The sequence below is a fragment of the Lontra canadensis genome, unplaced genomic scaffold (genome assembly GCF_010015895.1).
Source record: "Lontra canadensis isolate GAN:19392208 unplaced genomic scaffold, GSC_riverotter_1.0 scaffold143, whole genome shotgun sequence".
Lineage (NCBI taxonomy): Eukaryota > Metazoa > Chordata > Mammalia > Carnivora > Mustelidae > Lontra > Lontra canadensis.
In genome coordinates this window covers 3,468,562-3,488,669 of record NW_022631137.1, presented here as the reverse complement: position 1 = coordinate 3,488,669, position 20,108 = coordinate 3,468,562, and the positions used below count along the sequence as shown (strand labels likewise).

Below are 20,108 nucleotides of genomic sequence, written 5' to 3'. Positions count from 1 at the left end.
CTTTCAGACCACGTGTTTTCTCTGAGCTGCAGACGCAAGAGAGCTGGAGTGAGGGAGATGGCAGCTTTTGTGGCCACTGAATGTTTGGGGGCCGGCCTCTCTCTTCACGCATCAGCCCACTGAGCCCTGGTGACAGCGCAGGAAGTAGCAACTGATAGCGTAACGAAGTCATGTGAGGGCTCAAAGTCACTCGGTGAGGGGGCAGATGGGGCTGGGACAAGAACAGGGCCGGGGCACTGGGGACCTGACTCATAACTACTGTGCACTCTTGGACTTGGGGGAAGGGAATGGTGAAGGGGGCTGGGAATTCCCTTCTTGGTCCTTCCCCAGCATGGCCGTCCCCTGGGCCCCTGACTCATGGTCTCCTGCCTCTCTCTCTCTCTCCCCTCTGCTCCCAGGAACCAGAAGATGTGCTCCAGAATCCCCCTGCGCCTGCTGCTGCCGCTGCTGCTGCTGCTGCTGGCCCCAGAGCCCGGGGTGCGGGGCTGCCCATCCGGCTGCCAGTGCAACCAGCCACAGACGGTCTTCTGCACCGCCCGGCAGGGAACCACTGTGCCCCGCGACGTGCCACCCGACACAGCGGGCCTGTACGTCTTCGAGAACGGCATCACCACGCTCGACGCAGGCAGCTTTGCCAGCCTGCCGGGGCTACAGCTCCTGGACCTGTCGCAGAACCAAATCGCCAGCCTGCCCAGCGGGGTCTTTCAGCCGCTCGCCAACCTCAGCAACCTGGACCTGACGGCCAACAGGCTTCGCGAGATCACCAACGAGACCTTCCGTGGTCTGCGGCGCCTGGAGCGCCTCTACCTGGGCAAGAACCGCATCCGCCACATCCAGCCCGGGGCCTTTGACACGCTCGATGGCCTCCTGGAGCTCAAGCTGCAGGACAACGACCTGCGGACCCTGCCCCCGTTGCACCTGCCGCGCCTGCTGCTGCTTGACCTCAGTCACAACAGCCTCCCGGCGCTGGAGCCTGGCACCCTGGACACAGCCAATGTGGAGGCGCTGCGGCTGGCCGGCCTGGGGCTGCGGCGGCTGGACGAGGGGCTCTTCAGCCGCTTGCGCAACCTCCACGACCTGGACGTGTCTGACAACCAGCTGGAGCGCGTGCCACCCGCCATCCGGGGCCTGCGGGGCCTGACACGCCTGCGGCTGGCGGGCAACACCCGCATCGCTCAGCTGCGGCCCGAGGGCCTGGCCGGCCTGGTGGCCTTGCAGGAGCTGGACCTCAGCAACCTGAGCCTGCAGGCCCTCCCGCACGAGCTGTCGGGCCTCTTCCCCCGCCTGCGGCTCCTGGCGGCCGCCCGCAACCCCTTTAACTGCATCTGCCCCCTGAGCTGGTTTGGGCCTTGGCTACGGGACAGCCACGTGGCACTAGCCAGTCCAGAGGAGACACGCTGCCACTTCCCTCCCAAGAATGCCGGCCGACTGCTCCTAGACCTCGAGTATGCAGACTTTGGCTGCCCAGCCACCACCACCACAGCTACGGCACCCACCACAAAGCCCGCGGTGTGGGGGCCCACGTTCTCCCCTTCCAGTCCGGCCCCCACCTGGCTCAACCCCACGGAGCTGGTCACCGAGGCCCCCAGCCTGCCCCCTGCAGACCCGCCCACGGTGCGGCCTCCACCCCGGCCCCAGGACTGCCCAGCCTCCGTTTGTCTCAACGGCGGCACCTGCCACCTGGGGGTGCAGGGGCACCTGGAGTGCCTGTGCCCTGAGCTCTTCGTGGGCCTGTACTGCGAGAGCCGCGCGCGGCAGGGGCCCCCGGCCAGCCCGGCCCCGGCCACGCTGCAGCCACCGCAGCCCCCGGCCCTGGGCATCGAGCCGGCCAGCCCCACCTCCCTGCGCGTGGGGCTGCGGCGCTACCTGCAGGGCGGCGCCCTGCAGCTCAGAAGCCTCCGCCTCACCTACCGCAACCTGTCAGGCCCCGACAAGCGACCCGTGACGCTGCGCCTGCCCGCTTCCCTTGCCGAGTACACGGTCACCCAGCTGCGGCCAAACGCCACCTACTCCATCTGCGTCAGGCCTCTGGGCGTTGGGCGAATGCCCGAGGGCGAAGAGGCCTGTGGGGAGGCCCGCACACCCCCCGCCAGCCGCTCCAACCACGCGCCTGTCACCCAGGCCCGAGAGGGCAACCTGCCGCTCCTCATCGCTCCTGCCCTGGCGGCCGTGCTCCTGGCCGCGCTGGCGGCCGTGGGGGCGGCCTACTGCGTGCGGCGGGGGCGGGCGGCGGCGGCGGCTGCGCACGGCAAAGCACAGCTGGGGCCCGGCGCTGGGCCCCTGGAGCTGGAGGGCGTGAAGGCCCCCTTGGAGCCGGGCCCTAAAGCGACTGAGGTCGGTGGGGAGGCCCCACCCAGCGGGCCCGAGTGTGAGGTACCACTCATGGGCTACGCAGGGCCCAGCCCCCAGGGGCCCCTCTCCGCCAAGCCCTACATCTAAGCCTGGGAGCAACGAAGCTGCGAGGCCGGGCTCAAAGCCCCGCTGGGACCCGCCGGCGCCCTCCTGCGGCCAGACCGAGGAAGTTCTCAGATCCCTACCGGGGGGACACAGCTTGGTGGGCACTGTGTGACCACAGCAAGACCCCGCCCCTCCGTCTCCTCATCCATGAGATCCTGGGACCCAGGATTACCTGGGTCCACCTCGAAGGTGCCCCCCAGCCTGCGTGCCTACGAGGAGGGCGTCTGCCCTGTCCTCTGCAACGACAACCCCTGGGGAAAGGTGGGGCGTGCCCTGCCGTGTGCTGGTAACACAGGCCCAGGGCTGCCAGGGCCCCCCTCCCAGGGAGACTCTGGGGGCCAGTGAAGGAAGCCCCCAGAAAGACAGCAGAGGGAGAGTGGGGCTGGGGATGGGGCGTAGGGTCAGCCTCAGCCCCAAGGAGCAAAGGAACAAAAGAAACTGGAAGGACAGACACTTTAGGAACATGTTTTGCTTTGGTTTTTAAAAATATATTTATAAGAGATTCTTTCCCATTTATTCTGGGAAAATGTTTTTCAAACTCAGAGACAAAGACTTTGGTTTTTGTAAGACAAACAATGATATGAAGGCCTTTTGTACGAAAAATAAAAGATAAAGTGAGTCTGTTTCTCTGGCGTAGCCCAGGGTACCTGGGCTGGGTGGAGGGAGGGTGGGCATAAAGGGATAACTCTCTCTGGGGGAAGCTGGGGGCCAGGAACCCTCTCCCCAGTGGGCACCAGGCCCTGATCAGCAACCCCTGGGCTTAGGAGGGCTTCCCAACCATGCCAGGAAGGGTGGCCCTTCCAGGTACCCTGTGCTGGGCTATCTCTGCCCAGCCTCAACCAGAGCGCCTGGTGCAGCCTCTCAGCTGAGACTGGGATGCAGGCAGGAGCAGAGCTGGGAGCTGAGCAGCTTCTAACCTCAGAGAAGAGGGACACGGGGGCAGCCTCACCCCACCCAGGCCCAGTGGTCTGCCAGGAGGAACTGTAGTGCTCCTGGGAAACTGGGGAAGGCTCATGGCAGATAAAGGCCAAGAGGGTCCCCAAGGAGCCCTCCTTGGGGAAGGGCCTGATAGGCATTTCACTGCCTACCTTCATCTGTGAAGGGTATACCTAGAACTGTGTCCTGCAGGCCCCCACAGATGGTGGTGAGCCAGGCAGAGCACACAGCCCAGCCCTCCCTGCAGTTCTGACAACCTTCTGCGTGGGCTCAGGCTAGGAAACCATGCTCCCCGCCTCTTGCTCCAGCAGCAAAGAGGGGTCTTAGTGGAGGGGTAGCACAGATTCTGAATGACAGGAACCGTCTGGTGATTGGAGAGGAAGGGCCAAGCCAGGGCTGTGATGGCACTTGGGATGTGCCAGGCTTTCCAGAAACCCCGGAAGTGGGAGTGTTTTCCAGGAAGGCCATAGACTGTGCGCGGGCAGGGCCAGGGATGCAGGACTGCAGCTCTGGCCTGGACTGGGTGCTGGGAGCTGGGAAACAAGAGCGCTAGCACAGCACCTTCTCCCATGACCCTGAGACGGGAGGCAAAGGGGGCCCTGAGGCCACAGAGAGGCGTGGCGAGCACTAAGCAAGCCTCCCCGAGGCCCCATCCTGGGTCCCCTCTGTGGGTCACGGCCCCTGGGCCCCATCAGCCTCGCCCTGCATGGAAAGCGGCTGCTCAGCCAGGCCTGGGGAGCAGGCCCTGTGGCTCAGGGCATTGATGTCAGCGCCGAGTCAGGCCCAGCCACGCGAGGCTCTGGATTCAATTAGCGGCTGCTGAGGGTTCTGGCACGGGAAGGGAGGAGGTAGGCGGTGGGTCGTGGCGGGCAGAGGATGGTGGTAGTGAGCCTGGGTGGGGCCCCTTCTTCCTGAGGCAGCGGTGGGCCAGGTGGATTTCCTGTGAGCCTGGGTCCCATTAGGGGAGCGGCTATGGCAAGGCCTGCCCTCCCCCTCAGCAGCCCTGTCAAAGGGGCCATTGTGGGCCTGTGGGCTGCTGCTGAACACAGCATTAGCTGTTGCATAAATGTTTTCATTGCAAAGCCAAACCTGACCTAGTGAGATGGTAGGGGGTGGGGTGGGCAGGCGGGACCCAAAGATGGGCTGAATGCTCACTCCAGCCCTCCCAGAAAGGGTATCTGGGGTGTCACATCAGATCAGGGGCTGGGGGAGTAGAGGGAGGCCCAGGGGCAGAGTGGAGACCAAGCCAAGATGCAACCCTTACTCAGGGCAATCCCAGTGGCCCCAGGCCAGGGTCCAGGGACAGATGTAGGGAGATGCCAGTGGGATTGTTGGGTCCTTGCTGCTGCAGGCCCTGTGCCACATGGACTCCCATTAACGCCCAGCAAATGCCCTACAGAGAGAAGCACCGGCTGGGAGAGGTGAGCCAGCAGCTTGCTCAGGGCAGGCGGGGATAGGATCCTGACAAAGGCACCCTGGCCCAGTCCTGGGGCTGCCAGCCATGCTGGCCTCCAGGAGATGGGTGGGGCCGCCATGAAGAGCAGAAGCTCTCTGGTGTGAAGCCCCAGAGACTGAACCCCAGCCTCCACCCTGCGTGGACTGGCTGCTGCGGTGACCTCAACAGATAATGAACTTCTCTGGCCTCAGACGCGTCTTGTGGATGGCGAGGAGATATGTCCCCCTCTGCCTGGCGCCCGTGATGGGTCCAGCTGACCTTTCACCCACCCAGAAGCATCGCCCCGAGACAGTGTTTCCGCACCTCCCAGTCTACAACGGGAGCTGCTCCTTCAGTGCCAGGCCCGCCCTGCCACTTACCCTCCCACCTCCACCCTGCCCGGAGCTTGGCTTCACGGACAGGCCCCCGATGCCTTGCTCTTCCAACCATGGCATGTCTCCTCTGAGTGAGCCTTGCTCCACGGACCATGGGGATGAGCAGGGAGGAGGACACAGGTGGGAGCCATAACAGAAGCCTCTGGGAGGGTCGGCCCTGGGCGCTCCCTGGGAGACGACAGGGAGAGGTGTGTGCCTGATCCCCGGCCCCCTCTAGCTTTTAAAAGAACACTCCCTGTTCTGCTCAAATTGAGAGGGAAAATCTGTAAAACAGAGAAGAAATTGAAGAGGTACAGTGGAACTCCATGGCTGTCTCCGCATCTGACACCCGGCATGCTTCCCATCTACAGTCCAGATCACTGAGCAGAGCTGACACCCAGGGGAGCCCGAGGGGTTCCGCCACCACACGGGGCTGGAGAGTCCCCACTCGCCTGCCAAGGGTGTGGCCTGGCAGGGCAGGGGCCAGGCCTGGGGGATGGAGGGGGCGGGACACAGTCTGGCCACCCATCTGGGAGTGATTTGAGAAATTCCAGGCCCTGCTGGCCCTGCGAAGCTATTCTTAACTGCTGTAATTACAGGGTCAGCCTTGGCCAGTGGCACCGTGGGGTCTGGGCATCGTTAACTCCTCCAGGGGCCATGCTGGGGATGGGGGGGGCTGCTCTGCGGGGGAGGGGGACCCATCAGGGGCCAGGGGTGGAGCCTGGAAGGCAGGAAGTGGTGGGAGGAGGAGCACTTGATGGCTCACCCTGGTCCCATTCTCCAGGCTGGGCCAGCTCCCTCCTTTTGCGGGGGAGCCGGGTAGGAAAGAGATGGCCTGGCCTGGGGAGGTGTGGAGGATGAGATACGAATGCAGCATCAGGCCTAGGGGCTCTTATTCTTTCAATGCAGGGGCCCCTGGTGACTGCCCCCTCCAAATGCCCAGGGCCCAGAGTAAGCAGAGGCCTTGCACTATGTGGTTCGAAAGCACTGGATCTCACTCAGCTTCGCTTTCCTCATCTGCAAAATGGGCCTCACCAGCCCCCCAACCTCTCCTGGGTTTGTAAGAAGTGATGGGAGTGGAGGGTCACTGCCACCGTTAACCCTTCTCTGGCAGATGCCCTGGTAAAAGAATTCTTAAACGGCAGTCAGGCTTCTTTGCCCTCAAACATGGTCCACGTGACTCCCAGAGCTTGGACAGATCACGAGGCCTTCTGTGACTCAGTTTCTCCAGCCATGAAACAGAAGGGGAAAGGGCTGGACAACCAGACAAGAATGAAAACCCTCTCCTGGCTCTGACCTTCATAGGTCCCTGCCTGGGGAGCAGGTGGGGTTCCCAGAAAGCCCCTCCAACACTCGTGACTGAGTAGGGCAGAGGCTTCTGAAAAGGAACCAGGCCCCCGGCTCCTCCTACCCCAGCCAGGCTGTTCCCCCACTCCCAGCGCCTGTTTCCTCAGCTGTGATATGGGGAGTCATTGCTGACAGCCTCCAGTGCCTAAGCCACAGGGAGCCCAGGCCCCCTGCACAGAGCTGGCTTGGCCAGTCCCCACGGCTCCATCACAGACCCCCCTGCACACACTTCCAGGAGGATGGAAAACTGAGGGGCACTTGCAGTCCCAAGCCGCTTGGGCACACCCACCCCCCACCACACCCACAACCACCAGAGACAGGCGTGTGGCCAGGGCTGAGGAGGTTCCATAAAGCCTGTCAGTCCAAGGCCTGCCTCTCTCTGTCCCTTGTGCCTCCAAGCTTGCCAGCCCGTCTGTCCCCATGTCACCCCATGTCCACCCTGCCATCTACTGAAGCTTTGGTCTCCTTGACCCTCGGTACCGCCAAAATGGCCCCAGCAAAATCAAATACGTTCCCACAGTTCCCACCCATGTGTCTGCCAGGTCATGGTCCCTGCCCCGACACTCTGAAAGCTTGCATGAGCAAGGGCCCCCGCTGTGGCTGGGGACTGGGTGGGATGGGGTCAGGAAGTTCCTCTGCTCAGGCAGAATGGCCTCGCCCCCACAGGCCTGCTGGTGGAGCCTTGAAGGGCCACAACCGGGTTTCTTCTGCAAGACCTCGCAGACGAGCTTGAGCCCCCGACCACTTGGGTGATGAGCCCCTCACTGACAAGGTCTGGGCCGGGCCAGGCTGTGCCACCCACTCGGGCCCCTCCACTCCACAGCTGGCCTTGCCATGGCACGGCAGAGGCCCTCACCCCAAGCGTCCACTATAGGCCTCAAGACATCATTCACACCCTTGACCCTCCCTTGAGCCCAGCCCCAGTGTGCCAACTGCTCCTACCCGGGTGAGGTGTCCAGGCTGAGGGAGGCGAGGGCGCTGGAGAAGTGCCGGGTGTCCCAGAGCTTCACTTCCCGCTCCCGCATCTGCACGGAGGGGGCAAAGAGGGGCTCAGAAGGGCCCATCCCTCAGCCCCCTGGGCTCCCTGGGAAGCCAGCACCTCAGGACACAGCCTGGCACAAGGGTACTTGGCCCAGAGCAGCCCTTGGAGGGTGGGGGGGATGAGTCATGCCAGGCAGGGAGAGTTTGGGTTTTCATGTCCTTCCCCTTTAAGGACCCCTAGGTGACAAGGGACAAGGGGGCGGTTCTGTCCATGGACTCCTGGGAGTGGGGAGGAGGCTGCCACAGTTCCCAGGGTCAGGCTTAGCTATTGCGAATGGAATCTGCCAGTTTTCAGCAGCTGGAGGTCCCCTGGGGTTCCGAGACCCGGCCGCACACAAGGCCGTATATGGACAGGCCTAGAGCTGGCTGGACACCCCTCACCTCCCAGTTGGCCTCATCCCTACCCTCTAGGTGTGGGTGCCCTGCCCATCTGGAAGGGGCCCTACCTGGTTGAAGCCAGTAGACACAAGTTGCTCCTGGGTGCCCGTCCACGCCAGCCGACCATCCTTGCTGTTCCTGTGGGCCTCAGTGCTCTGGAGGAGACAAAAGATGGTGCTGCGCCGCTGGGGTCTCCTGGGGTGGGCCACCTGCCTGAGAGCCCCACAGAAGGCAGGAGGGGCCAGGGTGGTAAGCCCCAGTGGCTGGGGGACAGGGGAGGCCTAGCGTCACGACAGGATGGACCCCAGCCTCACCTTGGCTGAGGACAGCACCGCACCCAGAGGGCTGACCGGCACCACGCTTAGGCTCAGTGCCCCTCCTCCAAAGGGGACAGTAGGGACTGCCTGGCCACAGGGTCAGGACTCAGGGTAGCAGCACACCCTTGTCCTTCCAGGAATCCCAGAGGAGGCACTCAGCGGCCAGTCGTCATCCCCAAGTTCTGGGGATCCCCATGCTTTCGGAGACCCTCATTTCCTCATTTGTGAGTGGGGTTCATGTTCGCAGGGCTATCCAAGGACCGACTGACACTACATGCAAGAGGGACCGGCTGACTGCACATCACGGGAGTGTGAGCATCACAGCCACCTCCTGACTGCCAGCGCCTGGGGAGAGGGCCTGGTGCCAAGCTCTAGGGAATGGTTCTAGGAGAGGGCAGATAAGTGCCCCTCCTCGCTTTCCCCCAGTGCGGGAGCTGCCAGCAGGAAGGCTTCCTGAGCCCAGGGAGAAGAGGCGAGTTCATACCATAGGCGGCCTCGTCCCCAGGGCCCGGGGTGGGGGGGAGAGCCCAAGGAGCAGAGGGGGCCCAGAGGAAATGCAAACAGCTCCCTCCCAGTCACCTCGGCCCCTGGAGCCTGAGACCAAAGACCCTGTTACCAAAAATAGCTCACCCCAAACTGTGGCCAGCTTCCTCCAAGCTTCCCACGATCTCCTTGGGAATGAATGAGGGAGGGAGGTAGCCTGGGAGGAGCTGGCCCAGCGTCCCCTCCCCAGCCCGCGGAGGCGGACCCCAGCGTGGGAGACCCTGGAATGGCCCATGTTGTTCAAGGGGCTTTTCTCACTGCTCCCTTCGCCACTCGGCAGCCGGCACAGGAAGTCAGGGCTGCAGCCTGAGAACCAGGGCCCCACACCCCTCTCCACACACGAGGGGCTGTGGGGCCAGAGCTAGGTCAGCCATGCCCTGACACCCTAGAGGGTGTTACACAGGCCCTCCCTTTCACTGGCGTGCAAATATCCCAGGTGCACAGCAAACCAGACGGCCGGCAAAGCATCATGTGTCACTCATTCGTGCGCCAGACTTGCGAGGTCTCCCCAGGCCAAGCCCCATGCTAGGGACCGCGGTGGGGTGGTTCTCGGATGCTCCTCTGATGGAGAGTCACGTCGTTGGGTGACGCGGGGCTGCTCATTCATAATATGGATGTTCGAGCAGCGTACTCTGCTAGGCACTGGGAATATGTGAAAGTAGAAAGGGTCCCCCGCCTCGCTGACAACACAAGCTGGGAGATGGAGCTGAACCAAAGAGAAATCCCTATGTCCCTGCACGTTATTGTAAGTGCCGGGAAGTGAAGGTTAGGGGCCGCGGCTCTGGGTGAAAAGCTGCCTGGTGACGGACGGCCTCCTCCCAGCGTGACAGCTCTACGCCTCTGTGCCTGTTCCCTCAGCTGGAGAAGGAGCCGTGTAACAGGACCACCCTCAGAGAGCTGCTGTGGGAAGGGTTAACACTGGTGAACGCCCGGGGATTGTCTGGCACATACCCCATATGCATTTTCTTAAAAAGCGTGATAACGGAGTACAATAAAAGTATAATAGAGGGTAGGAAATTAAGGGGACATGTGAGCGAAGGCAGGATCAGCAGGCGTGAGCCAGGCAAGGGGGCCAGCACCTGTGATGAGTGGGGACCTGGGCGAGCAAAGAGGCTAGCGCCACTGCAGGGGGCAGGAGGCAAGGGAGAGGAAGTGCCCCAAAGCCTGCAGGGCGTGCGGGTTGCAATGGAGCATTTTTCATTCAGAAGCATGGGTCAGGGACGGAATCAACCTTGGCCTGTCTCCCATCTTCCTATTTTACACACGGAGAAACCAGAGGCTCAAGGAAAAGACACCTGCCTCAAGTCACCTAGTAAGACAGAGGTCAGCTCTCTGAGCCCCCTGCTCCCTGTGGGCTGGGTGATTGTTCCGTGTCTGTGTAACAGGGACCTGAGGTGACAACAGATGAGGAGACTGAGCAGCTGGTAGAAGCCAGCAGAGTTGGGACCAGGAGGGGCCCCGGGTCCCAGCTGCCTCCCAGCACACACCCCTGGATGAGCTCACACCAGGGGACCCAGGCTGCCCACAGGGTGGTGATGGGCAGGGCACTGGTCTCTGAGGACACTGAAGGCACCAAGGAAGCTGAGATGAGGCGGGAGCTCAGCCTGGGCCCACCATGCCCACTGTTGGCACACTTGGTTCAGTGTGCCCGGGAGCCACAGGAAGCCCCACGGAATGGGGCTGAGTTGGCCTGGGGCTGGGTTGGCCGCTGACCACCTTCTCCTTCCTCTGTCCCCAGATCATTAAAATGATTTGTATTTTAAAACTGACAAGTTCTTCTTCCCTGACCTCAGCGGGACTCAGGGAGGAGGAGCCATCTCTCCAGATGCCCAAATTCTCATTCTCCTGAGCAGAGGAGAGGTCTGGCTGGAACTCAGGCAGTCTGCCACCCCGAAGTCTCAGCTCTGTCACAGGAGGCTCTAGGGGAAACTGCTGGTGGTAATCCCCGAGGCCTGCAGGCCAGGCCTCGGGCTTTCCCCCTTCACAGGGGTGGCCTTTGTCCCAACAAGCAGCAGGGCACCCTGCCCAGGAAGAAGCCCCTCAGTCCCCTCCTGTCTCCCCCACACCTGGCCCCAAGGAGAGAACAGGAGGGGCTGACTGCCCAGCACAGGGGCGCCAGGAGCAGGCACATACCCAGCATTCCAGCTGCGGTACAGCCAAGTCCCCGCTCTATCGGCAAGGCAACGCTTGCTGTATGGGGCAGGGCAGCTGGAGGAGCAGCGCAGGGCCCCTTGGGACCTTCTCTGATATAAGACCCCCGCCACCCACTCATACCCCTCCTTGGCCAGGCTCAGGTCTACCAGCCCACGCCAGAGGTCAGAGGGCTGATCCCAGGGCCCTCCGGCCCCGAGGCCGGTGCTGAAGTCTCACGGCTCCCTGGACACCCCTTCAGCCACAGGCTGCTCCATCTCTGGCACACCCATGGCTTCAGGCCTTGGCCGCCCCCACCCAGGCTCCTGACAGTGAAGGGCTTGCAGCGTCCAACAGATGAACCCGTCTGGGCTGCCCTGCTGTGCCCCTAGGACAGAAATGACCAAAGGGCCAGCTTTATAGGACAATCGTGAGTGTGGAAAAAGATTGTGTGTGCCAAGGACTCGGGGTATAATAAATGGTCATAAATGCAATCTAGATATAAGGTGGGGGATGGGGGAACAGGAGGGAGTTGCTCAAGCATCTCCCAACCCAAGCTCAGGTCACCCAGGGCCCAAAAACGACAGCTGGGGGAGGACTCCCCAAGGTGCCCCACCCCCCAGCTTCCAGGCTGTAGTGACAGCCCCTAGTGCATCCTCCCTTGACACCCCTCAGCAGCACCCCCATCTCTAGTGGGTAAGGAGGATCTCAAAAGAAGGCACTCCCAGAAGGTCTCTCCCCTGAGCGGGCCCCTCAGCTCACACCGACCCTGGCCGCCAGCAGCGGTTTTCCTAATAGAAGCCAGGTGTGGGCCAGATGCCCTGGGCGGAAGTGGGGGGCAGGGCCACGAGGAGGGCAGCATTCCAGGCCCTGCTGCCCCCGCACCAGCACCAGCGGCAGAGCCCAGGCAGCATCCCAGCAGCTGGGAGGGGGTAGGAGCCACCCACGCTCTTCCCAGGTCTCCTTGGCCCAGAAGCCCCATTCAGGGGGGCTCCCTCCTGAACCAGATCCTCTCCCCCTTCTTCTAGAAACTTGGAGCCCTTTGGACGGCAGCCACTCGGTCTCCACCTCGGCACCATCACTGTCTACCCTACCACCACTTGCTGGAGGGGGCAGCAAGAAAGGAAGAAAATGTTCAGGCCAGGGGAGCTGGCCCCATACAATGCCCAGTTGGGGCAAGAATGGGGTACCATGCGTGGTGCCTCGGGGCCCTGAGAAAGCTGGAGGTGGAGGGCCTCAACCTCCCTCCTTCAACCTGGGATGCCCCCTTCCAAGCAGAGGCTTGGAGGTCAAACACGGAAAACTCCAGTGGGGCGCACTGCTCATACCCACACTGTCCTGGAACACAGACAGGCACCACCACCAGCCACAGGGCCAAGCTCCCCGGGAGGCAAGGCCACGGTGGGCTGGAATGGGGGCGGGGGGTGCTGAAACCACACCTGCCAGGCTTGGTCAATACAGGACCTCCTCTTGGTCTTCGGCTGGTCAGAAACAAAACCAACTAGGCTATCGTGGACAAAAAGCCGCTGTGGCCTATGCGACGGGGATCCTGTGTGTGCGTGTGCGCAGGCACATGCTAAAGGTATGGGGGCAAGGCCCTGCACCCCTCGCTACTGCTGATCAGGTTTAGGCTGGTGAATGACCCTTGACCCCAGGTAGGGAACAAGTCCTAGAGATGGAGACAGGGTGTCTGGGAAGGGCCTGGGTTTCACTGGGGAGCTCTTTCCCTGATCTTTACCTTCCTCAGGAAAGAAGCCTCCTCACCTTCAAGAAAAATTTTTCAAAACCATAAACCTGCTTATCTCACTTTCTGCTTAAAACTCTCTTAACGGCTTCCCATAGCCCCAGTGACAGGCCCTTCATCACATGCCTGGTACTGAGCTGATGTCGAATGAATGAATGATTCCCCAGTGGCTCAGTGGCTGTAGCATGAACCCAGAACCCATCACCCACTCAGCACTCAAAAGGCCCCAGGCATTCCCAAGCACTATCACCGACAGAAACCAAACATGCTCAGTGCCTGGGTCCCCCAGACCCCAAGTACAGAATGAAGGTCCATTGGCTGTGAGGCTAGAAGGGTACGGGGTGGGCGGCTGTGTCTTTCTGGTTCCTCCAAGGCTGGCCTCTGCCAACTGCGCCAGGATGAGCAGGGGGGCATTAGGGTCTCAAGGAAGGAGAGGAAGCTGGAGTCTCAGAATAGCTTCCTAAAGCCACAGGACGCCTCCACTAAGGCCTGTGTACAGCCAGGCTGCGCCCCTCCCTGTGATCCAAGCCAGGTCCTCCCAGGACTCAAAACATGCTTCCCAGAAAGAGCTTCGGGTAGCAGGAGCCCACCCCAGGTGACCCCTACACACCCATCAGGCCTGGGGTGTGACAGAATCTCTGCTAAGAGGCGGAGCCTGCCCCCACCTATACCTGCTGGAGCCACTAGGGCATCAGCCCAACCCCCAGCCCACACAACTCACCTGGGAGGCCCCTGGCTTTGTTCTGGGGTCAAAGATCCGCAGCTGCTTGTCCTGGAAAAGGAGAGAGGAGTAAAAAGAGAGTGTACTTGGGACAGGGAGGGTCCTTAGAGGCCAGCCTCTCTCCCCTACCCACAGGCTCTGATGGCCCCACCTCCTAGTACACAGGGCTGCTATCACGCACCAGGGGACCCCTCCCCAGCCTGGCTTCTACTTCTCACTGCAGGGGGCAGGCCCTCTTTCCTGCCCCAGTCACCCACACCAGAGAACTCAGACACAGGAGTTCACATTTGCTGAGCACCTACAATGCACCAGGCCTACTACACACATGATCTCTCCCCATCTTTCCAGCCACCTTATGAAGTGGTGCTATCACCATGACCCCGTCACAGATGGAGAAAATGAGGCCCAAAACCAAACTCTAGGCTACCAGCTGGTAAATGCCTGGCCCTGCGTTCAGCTCAGCCCGGAGGAGCACAAAAGATGAGGTCATTTCTACACCTAAAGAACTTGGTGACTAACCAGGATAGCAAGTTTACACATCCCAGCCGTCACTCGGCATACAGCTACTGACTCAGATTACCTAAGGCTGGAGACAGGAATAGATAAGACATATACATACGTATACATATGCACATACACATACAAATACGTATATACACACACCAAATGAAGTGCCCATACCTCGCAGAAGGACTCTATTCCCTTGTAGTGGGTGTGCCCGTGCAGAAATGTACACACATAAAGGACTGGGGGAGAAAGGGGGGCAGAATTTACATCCACTGACTACTTACAGGTTTGGCCATGACCAATCGTTAAGTGCTACAGGGACGGTGGAGAATAACGCGGATGGTGTGATTCTGCTGCGGCAAAAATAAACAAAGATCTCTATTTGACCACATTCCTGTAGCTTTTGCAAGTTTGCTGAGCAAGGAGAAAGGTCTTGAACAGCATGGGTTGTGTGTTAGTGCTGGGGACGGGGAAGGTGGGGGGTGATCAGCTCTTCTTCTTTTCATATTTGCACAGTTCCACTTTGCTGCATTCAGCGTGGACTCATATTTTCATATTTTGAAAAACAACGACCCAGCAAGGAACAATCAGAATTTGAAATGAAAAACACAGTACCACTTACACCAGCACGAAAAAATGCGAAACGCTTAGCTCTAAATCTAACAAAATACGTATGAGATCTATGGGAAGGATATTACAAACCTCTGATGAAAAGAATCAAAGAACTAAGTAAACAAGAGAGTCCATGTCCGTGAATAGGGATATAATCAATAATCAATAATAATCATGAATAGCGTCAAAACGTCCATTCTTCCCAAGTTGATCTACAGATTCAACGAAATCCCAGTGAAAACTCCACCAAGTTATTTTGTGGTTATGGACAAACAGATTCTAAAGTGTATACGGACAGGCAGAAAATGCATGGTCAACACAATCCTGAAGGAGAAGACCAAGTCGAAGGACAGACGGGGCCTGACTTTATTCTAAAGCTCTGCTAACCAAGACAGTGTGGTGCTGACGTAAGGACAAGAGATCGAAGGAAGAGAACAGACAGCCCAGAGCCAGAACTCCACAAATACAGTCAGCCTATATGTGACAAAGAAGTGAAGGCAATACGTTTGAGAAAGGACGATCTCTTCAACAAATGGTACTAGAAAAACTCCACGTCCACATCCAAAAGGATGAATCCACACAGAGACTTTACATCTTTTACAGAAGTCAACTCGAAAGGGATCACAGACCTACCTGTAAAATACAAACCTATAAAAGCTCTAGGAGATAATACAGGAGAAACTCTGGGTGACCCTGGATTTGGCAAGGACTATTTATTTACTTTTAATTCACTTTCTTTCCTTTTTCTTTTTTTAAAGCCTTTTTTTTTTTTGAGCGCGAGAGAGAGAGAGAGAGAGAGAGAGAAAGAAAGAGCGCGTGCAAGCTGGGGGAGGGGCAGAAAAGGACCAACATGAAGGTGGAATGAATCCCAGGCAGACTCTGCACTGAGCGGAGTAGAACCTGATATGGGACTCTGTCTTCCAACCCTGAGATCATGACCTGAACCAAAACCAAGTACTGGACACTTAACCAACGGAGCCACCCAGGTGTCCCTGGCAAGAACTTCTATTTTTTTTAATTTTTAATTTTTAAAAAGATTTTATTTATTTATTTGAGAAAGAGAGAGAGAATGAGAGAGAGCACGAAAGGGGAGGGTCAGAGGGAGAAGCAGACTCCCTGCTGAGCAGAGAGCCTGATGTGGGACTCAGGACTCCAGGATCATGACCTGAGCCGAAGGCAGTCACTTAACCAACTGAGCCACCCAGGTGCCTGGCAAGGACTTTACAGATACAACATTGAAAGTATGACCTGTGAAAGATAAAACTGGATTTCATTAAAATCATACCCTTCTGGTTTACAGAGACACTGTTAAAACAATGAAAAGACAAGCCACAGACTGGGAGAAAATACTTGCAGGCATGTATCTGAGAGAAGACTTGTATCCCAAATATACAAAGAACACTTAAAACTCAAAAAGAAGGGGCGCCTGGGTGGCTCAGTGGGTTAAAGCCTCTGCCTTCAGCTCAGGTCATGATCCCAGGGTCCTGGGATGGAGCCCTGCATGGGGCTATCTGCTCAGCGGGGAGCCTGCTTCCCCCCTTCTCTCTGCCTGCCTCTCTGCCTACTTGTGATCTCTCTCTGTCAAATAAATAAATAAAATCTTTAAAAAAAAAAGAAGTGGTTAAAAGACCTGAATGAACAGTCCACCAAAAAAGACACACAGCGTGAAAACTGAACACATGAAAAGATGTTTAATATCACATCTCATAGGGAATTATAAACTTAAACAACAGTGAATTACTATGCCACACCTATTAGAACGGCTAAAATTTTAAAAAAATGGTATCATCAGATGCTGGCAAGATTACGGAGAAACAGAAACTCTTATTTGCTGATTGGAATACAAATGGAACAGCAACTTTAGAAGGCAGCCTGGCAGCTTCTTACAAAGCCAGAAATACTCTTGGGCCTCCTGGGTGGCTCAGGCGGTTAAGCGTCTGCCTTCCGCTCAGCTCATGATCTCAGGGTCTTGGGATCCAGTCCTGCATGGAGCCCCACATTGAGCCCCACGTCGAGCCCTGCCTCAGACTCCACGCTCAGTGGGGAGTCTGCTTGCCCCTCTCCTTCTGCCTTTTCCCCGTGCTTGTATGAGCACACGTGTGCTCTCTCTCTCAAACAAAATATTAAAAAAGGAAATTATGCCTGTATAAATGTTTGTAACACTTTTAAAGTTGCAAAGAAGTAGAAGCCATCAGCACGTCCCTCAACAGCGGAAAAGATCAGCTGTGGTGCATTCACACAATGGAATACTGTGCAGTGATAAAGAGAAAGACTAAGAGGCCAAACCATAAAACTCCTAGAAGAAGGCCTAGGGGAAGAGCTTCACGACGTCAGATTTGGTAATGATTTCTTGCACAGGACACTAAAAGCACGGGAAACAAAAGCAAAAACAGACAAGCGGGACTACACCAAACTTAACTTTTGTTCCTCAAAGGATGCAATCAGCAGAGTTAAGAGTCATCCAAAGGGAATGGAGAAGATGTCGGCGGATCATGTCTCTGATAAGGGATTAGTATCCAGAACAAGCGAAGAATTTGTACAGCCACAAAAAGTTAAATAATTCTCTTTAAAAAACGGGCAAAGGACTTGAACAGATAATTCTCCAAAGGTAGACCAATGGCCAAGAAATATACAAAAAGATGTTCATCATCACTAATCATTGGAGGAATGCAAAGTAAAACCACGATGCGATGATCACCTCACACCCGTGAGGATGGCCCCTGTCAAAAACTCAGGAAACAATAAGCGTTGGCGAGGACCTGGAAAAGTGGGAACCCTCGTGGTGCAGCCGCTGTGGAAAACAGTGTGAGAGTTCCTCAAGAAAGTAAAAATAGAATTCCCTTATGACCCGGCAATTCCACTGTGAGTACCTCCCCTGGGGAAGTGAAAAGAGGGTCATGTTATCATTCACAGCACTCATGGCAGCGTTCTGCACAACAGCTGACAGGCGGGGGCCACCCGAGTGTCCTCTGACAGAGGAGTGGGTAAACACACATATGGGGGAATATTATACTGCCAGGAAAAAGAGTTCCTGTCCCATGCCACAACACAGACGAACCTGGAGGACATTATGGTAAATGACACAAGCCAGTCACAAAAAGACGAATAGTATATGGGTCCACCTATGAGAGGTGTCTAAGAGGGTCCACATCACAGATATGGAGGGGAGAATGGTGCTTACTGAAGGCGGGGGCAAGGGGGCCGGCAAAGGGAAGCTGTTGTTTAATGTGTGTGGGTATGGGGTTTCAGTTCGGGAGATCTGCTTCACAGCAATGTAAGTAAACTTCACCTAACTGTCTACTTAAAAAGGGTTAAGATGGTAAATTTTATGATGTGTTTTTTACCACCATAAAGAGCAAGCCGCCAGCCCACCAAAAGACAGGGTACGCCCATAAATGTACATTACTAAGTGAAAGATGCCAATCTGGAGAGGCTGTATGTTGTGTGATTCCAGCAATATGACATTAGGGAAAAGGCAAATCTCATGGAGATAGCAAAGAAGTCAGTGGTTGTCAGTGGTTCGGGAGACGGAGGGAGGGATAGGGGTGAAGCCCAGGGCACTTTTAGGGCAGAGCAGCTCTTCTGCACAATGGTGTCATGTGGGTGGCTGATGTCCTGCACTTGTGGAAACCTCTACGATGCCATACCAAGAGTGAAGCCTCTTATAAACTCCGACCTTTAGTTAATGTGGCAAAATTGGTTTAACCATAACAGACGCAGCATCCCAACCAACATGAGACCAGATGGGAGGACGGATATGGGAACTCTTGGTACTGTCTGCTTGGTTTCTGCCTTGTTCCAGCCCAGGTGCTGGGGAGGCAGGGCTGCAAACAGTCCATGCCCAGTACTGGACTCCGCAACCCACAAGCGGTCACGGGGAACTGCGGAAACTCAGACCTGAGACGAAACTCCACGGACAAGCAGAGCTTGCACTGGGAAGGGAAAGGTATTCACAGGAAGTGGAAATGCATGAACAAAGATGTGGAAACAGGAACTTCCTGACATGTGATGTGAAGGGGAAGATAAGGCCAAGACTAGGTGATGGGAATGGAGGGGGTGGTGGGTGAGAGCACAACTGGAGAAGAGGGGGGGCCAGCCCAGAGGCCTCGAAAGCCCAGCCTCCCCTGGCAGACCAGTCCCAGGTCTCCCTGCTGCACCTGGAGGGGTCCCAGGGCTCTTGGGTCACTCCTGATAAAGTCCTCGCAGCTGCCGTTTACTGAGCACTTGCCCTGTGCCACGTGGGAAGCAGACCCAGGCCAGGAACGAGCTGTCTGTGCAGCAGCACCAGTCCACGCCATTCCACAGCTCTGCAGGAGGATGCAATGTCAAGACAGACAGAAGAGGACAGAGAGACACACAGGACCAAAACAAGCAGAAAGAACAATGAAACACGGAGCAAGACGGAGAGAGAGGACCACTAGAGATGGAGGACAGAGACGGGGCAGCAAGAGGCAGAGAATAGGGAGAGACAGTGAGACTGTGAGAGACAAGGGATCTGGAGAGATGGTGGGCAAGACAGAATGCCTCTTTGGGGTTCCTGGCTGGCTCAGTCGGTGGACTGTGCGACTCTTGAGCTCAGGGCTGTGAGTTTGGGCCCCACACTGGGTAAGACAGTACGTGGAAATAAAATATAGAAAGAAAGAAAGAAAGAAAGAAAGAAAGAAAGAGAAAGAAAATAAATATATTGGGGAAGCTGGGTGGCTCAGTGGGTTAAAGCCTCTGCATTTGGCTCAGGTCATGGTCTCAGGGTCCTGGGATCAAGCCCCGCATCAGGCTCTTTGCTCAGCAGGGAGTCTGCTTCCCCCTCTCTCTCTGCCTGACTCTCTGCCTACTTGTAATCTCTGTCAAATAAATAAATAAAATCTTTTAAATAAATAAATAGATAAAAAAGAAAGTAAGAATAGAAAGAAAAAAAATATATAGAAAGGAAAGAAAAAAAAGGAAGAAAAGAAAAAAGAAAGAAAGAGAAGATGCCTCCTGACAGCAAAGGTCACTCACTCCCAGCTAAGCAACAGAGCCCAGTGGAGAGCCCGAGGGCCTGGGTTTGGACACCAGCTCCACCACCTACGGGCTCGGTGATGCCGGCAAACCCCTGACGCTTAGGTAGGAAGAAGATCACTGATGGCAGCACCTCTCATGGGTCAAAGTTCCAATTCTTGCCACACTGGGTACTCCCCAAAGGCAGCCGGGCCAGCAAATGCCGGAACTCGACACTGGATCCACACCAGAGGTCACACTGGGCGCCAGAGGGGCACATACCCCTGGGCTCACAGGCGCGACCAGAGCACGCCGAGCGGGAGCGCCGCTGGCTGGACTATCCGTGAGGCCAGCGCGCCCCCTAGCGGCTGCCTGCCTTTCCCTTAATGAGAAGAGCTGGGAAGGGAGCAGAAGGGGCTTCTGCAGGGCCTGGAGGGAATCAGGGGTCCTGGGAGGCAGAACCAGACAGCCAAGTGGGAGACGGTGTGGAGAGCGGGGGGCTCTGGGAGGAAGCAGAGTGTTTCCCACACCCCACCTGACTCAGGCAGCGCTGTGTGTAAACCCAGAGCCAGTCTGCAACCACTGGCGA

General features: G+C 57.4%; 2 protein-coding genes across 2 annotated transcripts in view; one reads left to right on the top strand and one right to left on the bottom strand.

The window, feature by feature from the left end:
- The first annotated feature begins 243 nt into the window (after window positions 1-243).
- Window positions 244-2,618, top strand: VASN (vasorin). Its single transcript, XM_032843756.1, has one exon. The coding sequence runs from the start codon at window positions 358-360 to the stop codon at window positions 2,437-2,439; it is 2,082 nt and encodes a 693-aa protein (XP_032699647.1). The 5' UTR covers window positions 244-357; the 3' UTR covers window positions 2,440-2,618.
- Window positions 2,619-7,435: 4,817 nt separating this feature from the next.
- LOC116858870 (coronin-7-like) overlaps window positions 7,436-20,108 on the bottom strand; it is a 29,533-nt gene continuing 16,860 nt past the window's right edge. The window contains exons 9-11 of the mRNA XM_032843805.1: window positions 13,424-13,474; window positions 8,037-8,123; window positions 7,436-7,574 (exon numbers count right to left, since the gene is read on the bottom strand). Coding sequence (XP_032699696.1) covers window positions 7,488-7,574; window positions 8,037-8,123; window positions 13,424-13,474 — 225 coding nt within the window. The 3' untranslated portion in view covers window positions 7,436-7,487. The remainder of the gene's footprint in view (window positions 7,575-8,036; window positions 8,124-13,423; window positions 13,475-20,108) is intronic.

What these genes read in the sequence shown, in the direction of transcription:
- VASN (XM_032843756.1), top strand. Translation starts at nt 358, where the DNA reads ATGGTCTCCTGCCTCTCTCTCTCTCTCCCCTCTGCTCCCAGGAACCAG.